At 38.0% G+C, this 17,095-nt stretch overlaps 1 protein-coding gene across 4 annotated transcripts in view; it reads left to right on the forward strand.

The window, feature by feature from the left end:
- The window catches only part of RUNX1T1 (RUNX1 partner transcriptional co-repressor 1), a 135,907-nt gene that overhangs the window by 117,678 nt on the left and 1,134 nt on the right, over positions 1 to 17,095 (forward strand). For all 4 annotated transcript variants that reach the window (XM_059901440.1, XM_059901442.1, XM_059901439.1 and 1 more), the window contains exons 9-11: positions 579 to 647; positions 5,746 to 5,936; positions 14,958 to 17,095. The exon at positions 14,958 to 17,095 is cut by the window's right edge and continues 1,134 nt beyond it. In XM_059901440.1, coding sequence (XP_059757423.1) covers positions 579 to 647; positions 5,746 to 5,936; positions 14,958 to 15,233 — 536 coding nt within the window. In that variant the 3' untranslated portion in view covers positions 15,234 to 17,095. The remainder of the gene's footprint in view (positions 1 to 578; positions 648 to 5,745; positions 5,937 to 14,957) is intronic.

A 17,095-nucleotide genomic window follows, 5' to 3' on the forward strand; every position in this document is an offset into this window, starting at 1 on the left:
TTTCTTGCTTCCATCCATGTCAAATCCATATGATCTAATTTTTGTGAGAATTTTTAATGCTCATCAAGATTTTTTAAATTTAATTAAGTGTTAGAGCTGGTTAGCCAGGGCGTCAGGCTCAATATTTATTGAAAGGTGGTAGAATCAGAGCTGTGTGAAAATTATGTTACCCTAACATTTGACTCTCTAACTACCAATTTGACTTTGAAAAAAAAAGAAAATTACCAAATACAGTTTATTTTCTTTAATAAAATAAAATATACCCATAGAAATTCCCATACTTAAGGAGTGTTGGGAACAGTGCTCCCAAATATCATATTGTATAATGAAATATTTAGAGTTGTTTTGGCTTTGAGCATACAAGGCATTTAGACCAATGACCTGTTTTCCTTGCGCTCTGATGACTGGTCTTGCTATTTTTGTTTATTTTTTTAGAAGTGAAATGCCCAGCCTTTTAAAACTATGTTTTTGTAGAGAAGCCGAGATAGTGGGCATTGCTTGCTTCTACCCTGTGTAATGACATAACAGTGCTTATGGTGCTTTCCTCCTCTCTCCACCGATTTTTATCCTTTTCATAGATGCACATCGGGAATTCCTTCACAGGCCTGCTTCTGGATATGTGCCAGAGGAGATCTGGAAGAAAGCTGGTAAGAATTGTTTAAAAACACGAATTTAGTGTTCTGGCAGCTGTGTGCAGTTGTTAATGAAGTGACGTGAAGAATGACAAGAAGGGACTTTACTGCTAACAACAGCAAAACAAACCCCCACACACAAAATTTTAAAATCCTGATGAATATTCTTAAACCAGGCCTGATTAGAACATGAAATAGTTTTTATTTTAGTAGCATCTGCTAGTGCTACTGTAATGAGAGTCTGATGATGCTTCTGTTATAAACCCCATTTTTCAGGGGCTATAATGGTTTCAGGCTGGAAGCCTGAGGTCTCAGATTGCATGCAATTTTTCCTTCATGAAAACAAAGTCTGGTGTTTTACTTCAGCCTTCTCTTCTAATTTTTTTTTTTAATTGGGGTATAATTGACATATATCTCCTGAATTCTTTTTAAAAGTATCACAGCAAATCTTGTTCACTTGCTGAGGCACTCAGAAATTTTATGGTTACAACCAGTTTTTAAAGTTGATCTTTTGTGCTAATTAATATTCAATGACCAGAACTAAATTAAGTTCAATGACAAAGTTGCTAAATTTCTATTTTTCCTTTCCATGTATACTATCTGATTTTCATTAAGGGATATTCTACATTTTGAAGTAGATTTAAGTTTCTGATGACTCATAGACTTATTGGGCTTAAAGAAGTTCAGATCTGGCAGAATCTTGGTAGAACACCAGCACTATAAAAGTTGAGCCAAAACCTTATTTTTAAAAAGAAACCAACTCAGGAGTTAAAGCACAAACCTGTTTCAAGAGTTAAAAATGACACTGCAAACACATAATGTGGCTTTGAGCTACTATAACTCCAACTGTTAAAATAGTTTGTCTGAGTTGAGAAACTGGAAAACGCTGTTTCTGCAGACAATCAGACGAGTATAGGGCTGAGAACCCCAATCAAGGAGGAAAGGGTTTTTTCCCACAGAAGATTTCTATTTGGATTTTGATTTGACACAGCTATGTCTATAGTTTTGTGCAACTTGGTGACTCTGGTCCCTTGGCTCTTGTTCGAGTTTTGTGGTTGTTTTTTAAATTTTCTAAGAAATAACTCTTTTTGTAAGTGTGACAAGGAGTTTCAAAATCTGATAGTATAGCAGCATAGATTAAGAACCAGAGAAAGATCTCTTGCATGTCCAGTATACAAATCAGGTAGATCCATTCAGCCTAAAGGTTAAGGTTTATATATGTGTATATGTATGTGTGTGTGTGTGTGTGTGTGTGTGTGTGTGTGTGTATGTATGTATATATATATATATATATATATATATATATATCATCTGTATAGTCTTACCAGATTTAGAGCATCGCCTCTAAGAAGATTTTCTACCAGGATAATAGTCATGGGATAGTCATAAGATGTTAAAATGTGCTGGGTGCCACCTACCTGGAGAAGGAATTGCTACATCTTTCTTCTGACTATTTTTCTTCCCCAATTTTAAGCTGTCAGTTCAATTTATTCCAATAATAGGTACAAAGAGTTGCCATTTTGGATAGCACAAGGATGACTTTTTATGTTGAGGGATAGAATCTCTGCATTTCCCTATTTATGTGTATTTAAGTTAAATCTTGATAGTTCATAAAGAAAAATTGACAATGAAGTCTTGTGCAATCCAAATTCCTTCTGTGCTATTATCTACTCAAGCCTTTGTTTGACTGCTGTGAAGTGAGAGCAGATTTTTCTGAATATACCACCTTTGTTGGAAAGTCAACTTGAATAGCTATGCACAAAGGAAATCCTACCATAAGTGGTAAGCAATTGGAAGCAGATTCAAAACTTCACTATGTACTTTCCACTTAAACAGTTTTTTTTTTTTTTTTAACTTGACATGTTGTAATCTATTGAGTCCACTATTATTTTTCTTCACTGTCTGTTTTGTGGGTTTCTGAAACCAGTTCTGGGTGTACTTTGCATTGTGGGGACTCTGAGAGGAGGGAAAGAGCAACACTTGTTCATGTGGTGTCCATGCATTCTCTAAGAAGGGTTAAACCTTATCAAACCATGTTTCAAATATTTTTAATATGTGCCTATCCATTTACATTAGGTCTTCAGTCTAAAATCTGACTTGGAAGTAGTGTCCATTAAATTCGTATTCTTATCACTATCTTAGGGATAGTGATATCCCTAATCTGCTGCATAAAAACAGTTTGGGAATAGTTTTCTATGGATAGATGCTAAATTTTAAAGAGTATATTGAATCTCTAAAGTATAGATGACAGTTTCACCTGGAAGTCTCAAGTAACTGCTTATAATATTTATCTTTATAGGCTTCTTAGAAAGCATTTCTAGTGTTCGAAGTGTCAAGGCATCCAACATGAGGAAAACACCAAAGGCAGAACGGGACATCTACACTCAGCCTGTTAAAATTTGAAAACTTTTCCCCCCAAGAGTCTAAAATTGGCTGTGGGCAATTTTTTTTTCCCTAGGAAAAAACCTATAAAGTGTGTCTTTGCAATGAAACTATTATACACTACCTTTGTGACAAAAGATAAGTAAATAAAATCAAGTTTAAAGCATTTGAAAGATATCAAAGGGGCAGAGCTCTAAAATTCAATGTACTATAACCCATGTATCTTCTTTTCAGAGAAAATTATAATTGCAAAAAGTATATCCTGTGCTTGAAAGTACATCATGTAATATTTTGCACCATTTTATTTTGAAATGATTTTGAACTTGCAGAAAAAGTTGCAAAAAATAGTATAAACAAATCCCATATACCTTTCTCCCAATTTTCACTATTTCACCATATTTGCTTTGATGTCTTCTGTTTCTCTTCCTCTTTCCTTCCCTCTTTTTCTGTTGTGCGTTATATTTTTCACCTAAGTACTTCAGAGTAAGTTGCAGACATGATGTCCCTTTACCGTAAACATTTTAGTGTGTATTTCCTAAGAACAAGGACATTTTCTTATGTAACCACAGTACAGTTACCACAGTCAGGATATTAACATTCATACAACACAATTATTTAACCTGCAGACCCTATTCAAAGTTTGCATGTAATCCTAATAATACAATATAATAATATAATGATATACATATTAAATACTTGGAGTCCTAACAAATGTCAAAGGCCATATCAGTTTTCCCCTAAAAGTAGTATTTTTAAAAGCAACCGCAAAAATAACAAAACACACTCTGAAGTTTAAAGGTCTTTATAAAATTGGAAAAAGTCTACCATAAATATAGTTTTTAAATTGTAACTGTTTTCTTCAGTATATTTCTTTTTCAAACGATCAGTGAATGTTTGCAGTTGGTAATAAATATTCAAGCACCTTGCACATGTCCTACCAATTCTCTTTGCTGATCTGTATGTGCCTGTGGGATTAGAATAGGAATGCATAATTTAAATATAAATTGCCTGATTTGCATATACAATTAGTCAAGCTACAGCTTTGATCGTAAGCAAAAATTATTGTCCTGTATTACCACTTAGATAGAATTTTAATTCACCTTGAATATTCAAACCAAATTAGACCCTGACTGTATAGTTAGAAGGGCAGTGCTTCCCTGGTGCCCCAAGTCATTTATGATAGGATAATAAAGGCATCTTTTCACCTCCTGGTGAAGAAGGTGCTGCCAGCTCTGTGCAGTGCTCTGTTTTCAGATTTTAAATACATATCTTAAAGCAACCAACAAAGGCTTAACATATTTTAGTTAATATTTCCAGTCTGGATCTTTCCCTATAATTTAGTTTATAAAATCTAGCAGACAGTAATTACAAATGAACGAACAAACTTCAGAAATAATTCTGGGAAAATGGTGGAGGCTACAAAAGTCAACATGGTTAATTATTAGTGGAGGGCTTTTCATGATCCTCAAGTCATGAACTATGGATGTGTGAAATATAACTATAGAAATTTAAGGAACTATAGGAGTATTTGCATCTCTTAACATTTTTAATCTACAGTAAAACATTTTTATTAGGAATCTATGTTTTTAATTAAACAGAACATTTAATTAAGGTGCTTTTCAAGTGAGTGAAACAATTAAGTGCAAACACTTGAATGAAACATGTCATAATTAGTTTTAATAGAGTGTTAATTGGTAATAGGTTTGCCAAGTTAATAATTACTGCTTATTAAATTTTCAATTAATCATTGTCATTTTGCTTTGAATAAAGATGAAAATTAGATAAACTAATTCAGGGGGAGGATATTTTCCCTTGTTAATTAGAACAGTTAATTTTTTTAAATGGAAATTACTTGTTTTAGTTGTCAATCTTATGTTGTACATTAGTCAAATCTTTGCATCCTTTCCACAGCCAAAAATAAAGAGCTAATTTGACACCTTGCAGGTTTGTAGTCAGGCCTGATTGTTTTGGCCTGCAGTACGATTCAATTATATTTGTCTAGTGCAACAGTTGGTTATGCAAGAGTGTTTATATTTGATTCAGTAGATGGACAACAGCTGAAAGTCTGGAAATGAGAAAATGATTTTTTTTTAAATCCCTATCATTTAGCCTATAGAGTCATATGCCCACATTACTCAGGAAATGACAAGAAAAAGAAAAGCTGGATCTTCTGTATATTTCATCTTCAATTTTCTTTAAAAGGTCTGCATTAATTGTTATGAGATACCTTTTCGTTATTGTGTTGTATCTTTTACTAGCAAAATAACTTTGCACTTACATATGTGTCTGTGTAAAATCTATTCCCTTCCTCTCTTTCCCTGAAAGCTTTACCCCTGTACTCCCTGTGTTCATATTAACCTATTGCATTGTGGCAAAACATCTTCTTCATGTGTCTGAATTATCCAGGCAGGTTTTTTGTGGTTATTTTCGCCTTTTATCTACTCAGTCTGGTCTCAGAATCCTTTCTGGGGTACTAGTTTGGTAGAAAGGTTGTAGTGATGCTACAGTAGTTTAAAAGATATTCCCAGGAGTGTAAATTAAAGGAAAAAATCTCACCCTTTGCTCTCTTAAAATGAATTTCCAAAATGTGGTTCTTTAGACAGCCGGAAGAACTGCCCAGTAATTGGGATGAAAGTCATGCGTGTTGTCTAGCATTCTGTGTAACAGCGATCAGTAGGCCAGGTCCCGCGCTAACTGTTCTCTTGTCCGGTCCGGCCCGCCTGGCACGCAGAGGAGGCGGTCAACGAGGTGAAGCGGCAGGCGATGACCGAGCTGCAGAAGGCCGTGTCCGAGGCCGAGCGGAAGGCGCACGATATGATCACCTCGGAGCGCGCCAAGATGGAGCGCACGGTGGCCGAGGCCAAGCGGCAGGCGGCGGAGGACGCTCTCGCTGTCATCAACCAGCAGGAAGATTCCAGCGAGGTGAGGCGCCGATGGAAGACTCCCTGGGGAGCTGCTTCCGTTAATGAGGGCGGGCCTTTTCGACTTCAGGAGATCACAAGTAAAGGCGGATATTGGAGTTGAGACGAACGAATCTTTGGAGGGGGAAAATGAGAGTAATTCGGGCAGCCTTGGCACTTGTGGAGTTGACCAAGAGCTGATCAAATTTTGTTTTTATTAAAGGCCTAAAAGAACAATTGCCAAAAAAAGGTTTTTAATATATTTGGTGGGTAACAGATTAAAGTGAAATTCTTAGAACTTCCTAGCACTATTTAGATTCAGAACTCTGTTGTGTGTGTGTGTGTGTTAGCATATATGTGTGGTTTCCTTCTAACAGCTGGGATTTAGGAGAGAGACCCTGTGTAAGCTGTGTAGTCTGAAGACATACTGCAGGCCAGGGATCAAAGTCACTTCCTTAACTATTGGTTCTGAAGTCCAATGCTAAACCAACGCTTGCATCAATTAAGCATTTCTAAGAGATCTTCTGCACGGTCTGTTTTTGCACATTATTTGTAATAACCATTATGATGGTCATTTCATAGCATCACATCACTGCCAGAGGTAATATTATTTAGTGTTATTACAGTATATTTAAAACACATACACACATAGCCTAAATGGCGGATGGATCTGGGAAGTAACTAAAACACAGTGTCTAACAGAATGCCTTTTCAACAGACTAAAGTCAGAGCAACATGGTAACGCTCTGCATTAACACAGCACCACAATCCCCAACCCAAAGGACCCTTAGATAAGGACTACAGTTAGCTAGTCACACCATGCTGAACTAGCAACAGCATAAGCTGATAAATCAACGGTCCCTAAAACACATATCTACAATTTGTGAAGGAGAGTAAGAACTTAATTTGTACCAGACTTGTCTGTAGATGAAAGACCCTGTGGGAATTATTCGATACCCAGAGTTTCTATTTAATGTGTAGCAGATGAATAACAAGGGGACAAAAGCAATTGATTTTCAACATTTGAAAGTTTCTCGGGAAAAGAGGGACAAAGGGAAGTGTATCTACCCTTTAACTGCAGACTTTTCCATTGTTGAATTAAACTAGACATAAATTCAATTTTACTGGCATCTTGTGGCTAAGATATTTAAAGACTTTGTTTTGTGTTTTTTGAAAGAAAACACAAATTTTATTAGCATCTTTTGGACAGAATTAGTCCTGCTCTATTCAAGTTAGTAATACTGTGAGGCACAGTTGTTGCCATCATTAAAACATTATCACTTTCATATGAACGTTTTAGGGCTGTTATACATGTTAAGAGTCTTTTATAGGTCACTGAATTCTAAAGATAAATATTTTGGAGAAATTGAGAATTAAGTCTTTATGTTTGGCTAATAATGCTGTATTTCTTTAGTATCTATAAGCTGTGTACCTTTATTTCTAATATTTATCCAGAAAAATATATGAGCTTGACACTGGTATTGAGCATTATAAAAATATGGTGTATTAAGCAGTAACTAGAAATAGTAGATAGGATGAAATAACCTAGATATGAGTGATCTTCTAAAGTAACTGTTTTCTTTCTTTCTTTTTGGGTATCTTGAGAAACTGATCTTTAATAGCACTACCCTTGTCTTCGGTGACATTTCTCAAGGATTTTAAAGTAGACTATGCTAGGAGGAAAGGTTTGGGAGCCAGAGAGCCACATTTAATTCCTGGCTCCATCTCTTATAATTCTGTGATTTCAAGAAAACCACTAAACCTCTAAAAGCTTTGGTCTTCTCATCTCATACGGTGGCTAGAACCTTGAGATGTAATCATTTTATCATGTTGCAGGTGAGGAAGCTCACATGGCTAGTCATGCAGCTAGGGGTTGGCAGGATCCACGCTGGAGCTCTCAGCATGCTGTCAGTCCTTACATTGTTCCAGAACAATGAAATAAGCATCATGAAGGTCATTTTTGGATACAGATTTTAAAACTGTACCCTATGGACATTTTTTTTTAAATCAGGTTTGCAACCTGCCCAGGGCAGTTTGTTATTTGATACATATTACTCTAAATTATATCCATTTATTTATTTATTCTGTCAATAGCAAATTATTCTATGTCGGGGACAGCGCTAGGCACTGAAGATACAGTGGTTCCTACCTTCTTGTTCACTATAATTCATTAGAAGAGTCAAATCACTAAATTATGAGTCTTAGTAGAGTTTAGTGCAAAGGCTTCTGGGAAAAAATTTTGTTTCATCTGATACTTAAGGATAATCAGGAGCTGTTCAGCAGCCACCGTCCACCCACCTCCCACCCCACCCCCACATTGCCTCATCACTGCTTTTTTGGGCCATGCGCACGTCATCGCCTTCGTGCAGGGAAGATGGGAAGGCAAGCTTTGCTAGGCTTTGAAAACAGGATGACTATGTAGCCGATGAGTGTTTTGGAAGGATCACTCAGGCTGCAGTGTGGAGAGAGATGAGAGGAAATGAAAAGGAGGAACCGATCTGTTTCAGGAGACAGATGAGGAGGAAGATGGTTGGATGAAGATGGTTGGCAGTGGTCCTGGGGGTGGAGAAAATTGAACCCGTGAGATAAAATGGGCAGGATTTGATGATTGGTCAGCTGACAAGGAAGGCAGAGAGTTGTGGTTTTTCAGTAGACATGCAGATTTTGGGGTGTACACATCAGGTGATCTTCCTTAAGCATTAAACCTTTAAAAACTTACTGACTTTCATCTGCCCAGCAGTTTTTTTGTGAAAGGTAACCTTTCTTCATTTTTTTTTTGTGCATAAACAACAAAAGTTAAAACATTTTCAACTAGACAGACAGATTTCCTCTGTAGATTGGAAAGGGCAGATAGAGCACAAAGGCCTAAATAGTTTATGCTGTCTAATGTGAAAACCAGGAGAGTGCATGTTGATCCTCAGCCCAGGTGCCTGCCTCTCAGGCCACTTCTTTAGTAGCCGCATGGCAGTACACTCGACTCCTTCAGGGTATTCCCATCCAGTTCTCTAATTTCACTTTGGTTTACAGACTAATAATCATTATTACTAACCGTTAGAATGACACTGGATTGCTTAGGCAGACACAAGCAAATGACATTTTCTGTACTTTCTCTTTTAACGTGTATTACATATTTCATCAAGAATGTAATGCTAGCATTAGCATAAATCAAAAGAAAGGAAATTCAGTGAATCTGGCCATCTTCAACCATTTTATTTTTTTCTATATTCATTTCTGGTTCCTATCTGTAAACATATAGAGTCTTTTTTTCCAATGAATATTGTTAGATTTGGACTATTTCAAAAGGAACTTGCCACAGCTTTTCTTTGAGATCCGTAACTTGTTTTGGCTTAGGGGATCAAAGCACATGGCTGGAATTGAGCCTCGAACAGAGAGCAAATAATTGTGCTGTTCCAATAGTTAGTTTCGAGTTTAAGCCACTAAAGTGATATTTTCCCCCAGATTGAAACATCTTTATTCATTATTCCTAGATAGGTGCAGAAGTGCACACGCTTATATTGGGTGGTTTTGTGGCACTTAAGCAGAAACACTGACTGAACCTTTAAACTTTGTTTCCAGAACCTGCTGAGCCCTAATAGTGTGAACAGGTCACTCTGAGAGGTTCATCTTCATTACCCCCTCTAGAATTAATAGAGCCCTCCCCAGTGGATCCTGTGCAGTGTGGCCCAGACTCTGGGGATGGACTAAGTGGACTCAGTAGGAGGTAGTCACCACACAGTTATTACACACAGTCTCCCAGCATGGCTCCCATTAAAGCCTCACAATCTGATTGACCTATCGATCCCCAGAAGAATTTGGAGCTCTCACAGTATGAGCTGATTCTATGTTACCTAAGATTTTTGCTTATTTGTTTCATTTATTAAAAGGCCAGCTGTCTGAATCCATAGATGTTCATGGTGTATTGGATGGTCTGTTGGGCCTGGAATGATATGGAGTGGTTCACCTCTTGGAACTTTGGTTTTCTCATCTATAAAACTGGGATAATGTTTATGACTCACTCTGCAAGGTGGTTGAGAGGTACAAATAAGATGAGTAGAAGTATTTTATAAACAAGTCACCTTACAAAGAGCAGTGTGAGTATGTAAGAGAGAGAGAAAAAATAAAAACAAGAAGCTATTCTAACAGGAAGGGCAGGGAAGGAATAGTAACCGTGAGATTGGAAAGGAAGGGAGACCATGGGGGAAGCAGGGTCTGTAGGGTTTGGCACTGAGAGGTTTCAGGGGAGTTTCCAATGAGATGACAAAGTCGTTGGCCTGAGCGTTGCCAGTGACTGAAAAGGACCACACCATGAGTCAGGTTTAGGGATTACTGACTTAGGTGGCAGAGGAGCATCCTGGTGGCGCTACAGAACAGGCAATTGAAAATAAGAGACAGCAGCTCAGGAAGGAAATGAAGGCTGGAGGAAGGTTTGAGAGTCATTTTCTTACAGCTAATGGTTTAAGACCATGACTGCCAAGGGAGAGTGTAGGAAGGAAAGGATATTTCTTTTCTTTATGCCAACTTCCCTCCTTGACAGATATTTAGGGGAAAATGAAAAACTAGAAGAGGAAGAGGTTATAGTGTAAGAAACAGAATTTTATTATCTTGAAACCAAAGTTAGAGGGACTTTCAATAAGGGAAGTTTTTTTTTAAAAAGGAGGAATGGGGAAAAGGTCAGTAGTGGTAAATCTTTGGAAGGTCTGAGGGCAGCGAGGAAGGAGAAAAAGTAACTGGCCACTAATGACGTATAAGTGGAAGTAAGCTCATGTTCTGTCTGTGTAGCTGTCAATGCCTATCAAGGGAGGCACAGGGCCACGAGCTTTCTAATTGTAAAGGCTGTGCCATGCAAAGATGGTAAGTAGTCTCATTTGCTTTCAGCCAGTGCCAAGAGGAGGAGGTGGTGTTAGTTCCTGCCGTTTACTCAGGACCCACCGAACATCAGGACACTTTAGTTAGCACTGACATAATCCTGAATAACCCTATCGTTATGATTCCTACTTTATAGGTACTGTCACTCTACGAGGTTAAGTAACTTGCCTGTAGTTCTGAAGCCGCTAAGTGATATAGCTGGAAGTGAAAAACCAAGAAAGGGTGACTGAAGCCACTCAAAATTGGAAGCCATTTCCATTACACACCATGATACCTTGTCTTTGGTGTTCCAACTTCCTGGTCCAACCTCTGTCTATTTTCAGGGTCGAAGTGCCCTCCTAACCTTATTCCTGCCAAAACAGGCTATAAGAAAGATCTGAAATGGGCAAAGCGTGGCATTTTGGAAAGAGTATTTGGTTTGCAGTGCAAAGACCTGAGTGAATCAAACCTTGCCTATGTAATTTCATATCTAGGCAAATCATTTACTATAAAGGTTATTTACATTTTGGGAATTTTAATTATAATCGTTCTACTTTATTCATTGAACATCACTTGCGTGCAAGGGTTTTTCTGGAGAATTATAGGTGTGTGAGACCTGGAGAAACTTTTTAGGAGAAAATGTTTTGTTTCTGGTAAAAGGAATTTCCAACAGTAAGAACCAGAAAGGATATTATTTTGCTGGTAGGACAGAAAGACCATTCTCTCTGTATCTAAAAGAACAAAATGAAGGAAATAATTTTGTTCTTAGGGACAAAAGAGAATTGCTGATATGAAACAAGTATCAACAATCTTTGACATGCAGCTTTGGCACCAAAAGCTTCAACTCATCATTTCCATTTCCCTGTGTAGTACCAGTACATTTAGAAAAGGGAGGGTTGTGTTCTGCCTCCTATTTTTCATCTGAGTCCTAGCCTAATTTTGGCCAATTGCTGATTCCCATAATAGGGAGGAAAACATTCCTTATGCTGAAAAGGAAATAATATTATCACAAATAAAGGGAAACTATAAAGTGCCATGGGCTTTGGGAATGAAATTTGCTATGAAATGGTATTCTCGAGACTTCTGTACTATTTTGGTAATTCAGTCAACAGCATCATTGCTTAGAGGACTGAAAGGGAAGCTCTGTTATATGAAAAATGAATGAATGAATGAATGAAAGAAATAAGCAACTATCAGGTAATACTAGCCTGAATATGAAAAGCACAAATTGAAAAATGTAAAATTAGATTAAGCCATTGACCACCTTAATCCCTGCCCTACAGATACACCCCTGGGTTTCATACACAATTTGCAGTTTCCACCTTTGTGAATGGCAGAAAGCTTAGAAACTTAAAATGATTAAAACTGGAGTACTCATAAGATTCTGCACATTGCACAGTTCCCAGAAGTGATGGTTGAGAGGCCGGGTGCCAGTGGTCAGGCATGAGTCTTACAGGTATGGATTAGTTAACAGGAAATTTGGTAGAGCCACCCAGGAGAAATTAATAGAGATTGCTGTGTCTGTCTTCTAATGAACTTTTAAAAAGGAATATGCACTTTGGGGATTTCCATTGGTTGAACACTTGAGCTAAAGTTCCCTATACATTCATGGCAATGCAATGTCAACAGCAATAAAAGTATGCAGGTTTTTTCCCACCAGCTCATTTGAATTGCTCTTTGTTGCATCTTCCTAAAGTCAAAGGTTGTTTTTGTCTCAGTGGTGGGTGGTAAATGAATGGGATTGAACAATTTCGGAGTGGGACTGGAGGTAAAACTAGCCAGAGCCCTTGAATCCTGGGTCAGAATCCAGAGATGCTAGGCAAAAAGGCTCCATTCCCAGCAGCTTTATAATCCAAAACATCTGTTTCTATATTTGGCACAATTCCACTTTTTTATTTGTAAAATTGTTCCCATCTTTGAAAACACTTTAAAAAATAAAGAAGTCCCCATTCTGTCTTCTCTTTCCATTCCCCAACACATGCATTTGTAATTACCTGGTTTAGTCTGTGTGTTTAATCAACTTAAATTGAGAAGGTTGCCTACATCTGATTTCAATCTGAAGGAGCCATTGAGAACTGGGCAGTTACTGCCTTGTGTCTGCCAAGATGTGCCTCTGCCAGAAAGCGGATAGGACTCACACCAGGGTATTTCCTAAAGAAGCCACTTAACTCAGATTAGATGTTTAATTTCCTTAAAATATTGTTTTGGATCTGGGTCTGTGTTCTCTAATTGGGATTTTCTGATGTAATTTAGGAATTTCACTTATTTCTGAGTTTGTTCCAGGATCCAGCTGGCATTATTCTAAATGCCTAAAGCTCAAGGAAGTAAACTTCCCTGAGTGATGAGTGTCGTACCTCGCTGCTCTGGAGGATGGGCCAGGCCCATGTTTGTTCAGGCCTTTGTGGAACCATTGTCCGTGCAATAAGATTGAATTAATTTTGAGAAAGAAGGGCTTCTAATTTTGGTAATGAAGCCTCTGATCAGAGGTACCTATTTTTTGAGATATTTTCCTGGCTAAATTAAATGGAAGTAGGAAAAAAATTACTTTGTTCTGGTACTATTAATTTTAATTCCATTTTTATTTATGATATTGACATATAAATCAAGCTTCTAGATTTCTTCAGCTATGTTCACTTAAAACACCTTCCATTGGCCAGAGTTTGAGATCTTAAAGTTTTAATTTTTTTTCCCTTCATTGGGCCATAATTTCTGAATGGTAAAGAAATACGAACATAGGGCTGAGCTCTTTCTAAAAGTTTTAAGCTGTAGTTCTTGAGTTTTTAGGCTTCCAGCACTTGAAAGACTCTAGGAGCTCCTTTAGTTTTTAGCCAAATTAGAATGAGTGCTAAAAATTGCTTTGCATATTTTGCACAGTGGTAAAGCCATACACAGACCAGGGTGATGGGCTGACATTCCACTGGGGCATTTTTAATAGGCTTATGAGCCCACCTTAAGCCACACAACCAACATGCTGAAAGCAAAATAATTGCAGGGAACATAGTGGGGAGATTTTTAATATCCATATATATCAGGGCTTTAAAAAATGTATTTTAATTGTGACACAGCTACATACTGTCAGCTGGTTGGGGTTACCAGATTACAGTTGGAAGTTTGTTTTGCAAGAAAATAAAACCAAGGAAGATACAGGATAAAAGGATGAATGGTAAAAGCTAAGATCACTTGCTATATAACATTTCACAATGGGGGTGGTCTTGCCAAAGGAAGCACAAACGTTTCAAGTTGGCTGCCTGAGGTTCCCCCTCCTCCTGGAAGGGTCCTTAGGGCACTGTCATTGTTAATCTCCTCCCTGACACTCCCTCATTCCCCAGGATCTGTCCCACTTAGGGGCTCTTCCATCTCTAGTATGTCTATCCCCAGATTCACAATGTGTTTTATCTCAGAGGCAGCCTCATTTCTGCTTTTCTCACTTCTTGGAAAGCACCAGTGGAGATTGGCAGTAGGCTTGCTAGGGTCCTAAAACTTCACAAATGTTTACTGAGCACCTACTATATATATCAGGCACTGTTGTGGGTGCTTAGAATATATCAGAGAAAAAACAAACCAAGGATCCAATCTCCAGGGAGCTGAAGTAAAAGGGATTGTTTTGAGACTTTCCTACCATTTGGTTGTCAGGTACAGTGAATAACTGATTGCAGTGGGAAGAACTAAACACATGCCCTACTTTTTCTGGTCTGTGGTACAGCAGAGGATAGAATCCTCTGTCTAGTCCATCATATTCCTTTGAATCTACTAGAGCATCCTCATAGTCCCTTTGTGATTCCTGTTAGTGTCTAGAAGGAAGAAGCTTCTGCCAGGAGTGCTGTCTTTGAGTCTTTCCATGGTGGTAGTAGTATTAGAAAGGAAACAATTCAGATGTAGCGGTTGTTAGTATGGGTGAACAGAGAATTTAGATGTGAAGGTAACTAAACCTAAAGGGAAGGGGTTTTATAGTAAAAACGGAAAAGAGCTTCAACCAGTTTGTTTAGATGTCATAATAGTTTTTGGCAGAAAAGTCTGGGCAGTTACACCACAACCTGCATCTTCAGGGTGTTTAGTGTGTGTACACATACACACCTGGAGTTTTCATTCTTACAGTTCTTAAAAATAAGGGGGTAGTGCTGCCTAGCATATTTCCTTAGACTTTAGCCTGGTCAATGTAATAATTTGGGATTTCACTTTCTTCTGCCTTCTCCAATAGAGTTGCTGGAATTGTGGCCGTAAAGCGAGTGAAACCTGCAGCGGCTGTAACACAGCCCGATACTGTGGCTCGTTTTGCCAGCACAAAGACTGGGAGAAGCACCACCACATCTGTGGACAGACCCTGCAAGCCCAGCAGCAGGGGGATACGCCTGCTGTCAGCTCCTCCGTCACGCCTAACAGCGGGGCTGGGAGCCCGATGGACACACCACCAGCAGCCACCCCGAGGTCGACCACCCCGGGGACCCCTTCCACCATAGAGACAACCCCTCGCTAGATGTGCACTCAGAACTGTCAGAGGAAAGACAACACAACCAACGTGAAACCAATTCCTCATTCTCAGATGCTCAAAGTTGTTTTTTGTTTGTTTGTTTGTTTATAGATGAACTATCCTGGTTCAGTACTTCAGCAAGAGAGAACCTAACTGTATCTTGAGGCGATAGTAAAACAGAGGGCCAGTAACGGGTCGTAATGACTTACTGTGGATAACAAAGATTTCTTTTCCTTAGAGAACTGAAAAGAGAGCAGAAAATATAACAAGAAATGATAGATTTGACCTCCTCCTTGTTATTTTCCAGTAGCTGGGATTTTAAACTAGATGACCTCATTAACCGATGCTTTACCAAACAGCAAACCAAGAGATTGCTAATTGCTGTTGAAAGCAAAAATGCTAACATTAAAAGTCACAATGTTCTTTATATACAGTAATGGAAAAAAAGAGGAAAACCCTCAAGGGCATGAGCATTGGCTACAGCAGTAGACATTTTAACAAGAAGATGAATGGCGTCCGTGGGTTGCTAACTGAACTTTGAAGACCCGCCACAAAACGCACAGATGTGTAGCATATTGGAAGGAGACACAGATGTTCGGTTTTTTTCCTGTTTCTGAAAAGAAATAATATCCAGGTCAACAGAAGGAAAAATGAAAGATGATTTGCAGTGGGATATGTGAATACAGCAGCAAGAAAAAAATGCCATAACACAGAAGGCTCCTTTATATATATATACACACACACACAGAAGTAAGAGACTCAGCCTGCAGTTATTAGCATCCTGGCAGCTTTGACACCAGCCAGCTGCCCTAAACAGCCCTCAACGTTTCTTCACTTTTGCAAGGTTCCACAGAGCAAGACATTGGGTCTATTCCAGCTCATTCATTTTATATTGAAAAATAATTTTTAAAAAATGATGGCTCCAGCTCCAGCCCCTTTCTAAATTTTTTCAACCCCACCCTGTTTGGATTTTTAATTAAAAACTAGTAGTTCTCTTGGTGTTAAAACACTTCTGTCCTGTGAGGTTTCCCAATGGTGTTTTTCTTGTAAACGTGCTGGACGACTGTGAAGACGCGTTGTAGTTTAACCACGTGCCCACATTTAGTCTCTTTATTCCTAGTTGGTGAGAAACCTGTATCTTTCTATGCTGCTTTTATATCTGTATGTATTAGTGGTATTTCTCTAGTAGTTCAAAAAAAAAAAAACAAAAAAGGAAAAAAAAAGACTTTTTTTGGTTGTCCTCAAGAAAAGAAAGAAAAAGGCTATCTTTCGGAGCTGCTATTTCATTCTCTTATAGAATTTTTTTTTTTTTTTTCCTGAAAACCAGCATGCTTCACGGAATGCTAACATATTGGTGTTTTTGTAAGAGGGATGTACATAAATGTATTTTGCACTGTCACAATGACTCCCTAGGCATGCTTTTTTTTTTTTTTTTTTTTTTTGAGCAAACTCTTTTTAAATATGCTAGAGCCATTTCACCAAGTTTAGCTGTAGCATAGAGTAGTAGTGGAATTTTTCTTTTTTCGTTGAAAAATCATTATTAGGGACTTAAAAAAAAATAACAAGTATCCTACTTTTAAAAAAAAGACAGTGCATGCGTATTGCTGTAAGGTTGTTTAAGTATTTCTAATTTTACAAAAAAAAAAAAAAAAAGATAAATCATTAGAGCTCCAAATGCTGAGGTGTAGACTGACAGCTTTAACACTGCTGAATGCCAGGTTATACAGTATTCTTACAAAAAGGGAAGTCAGCCAAAGACTGATCTGATGGACCAAAATCGGAATTTTGAAAAGCACCAGTACTACTTTCCAAAATGATCAGCAGGTTAAACATGTTCAGCAAGGTATAGTGTGAATCCATTAACCCTT

The sequence above is a fragment of the Balaenoptera ricei genome, chromosome 17, assembly GCF_028023285.1.
Source record: "Balaenoptera ricei isolate mBalRic1 chromosome 17, mBalRic1.hap2, whole genome shotgun sequence".
In the NCBI taxonomy this organism is placed as follows: domain Eukaryota; kingdom Metazoa; phylum Chordata; class Mammalia; order Artiodactyla; family Balaenopteridae; genus Balaenoptera; species Balaenoptera ricei.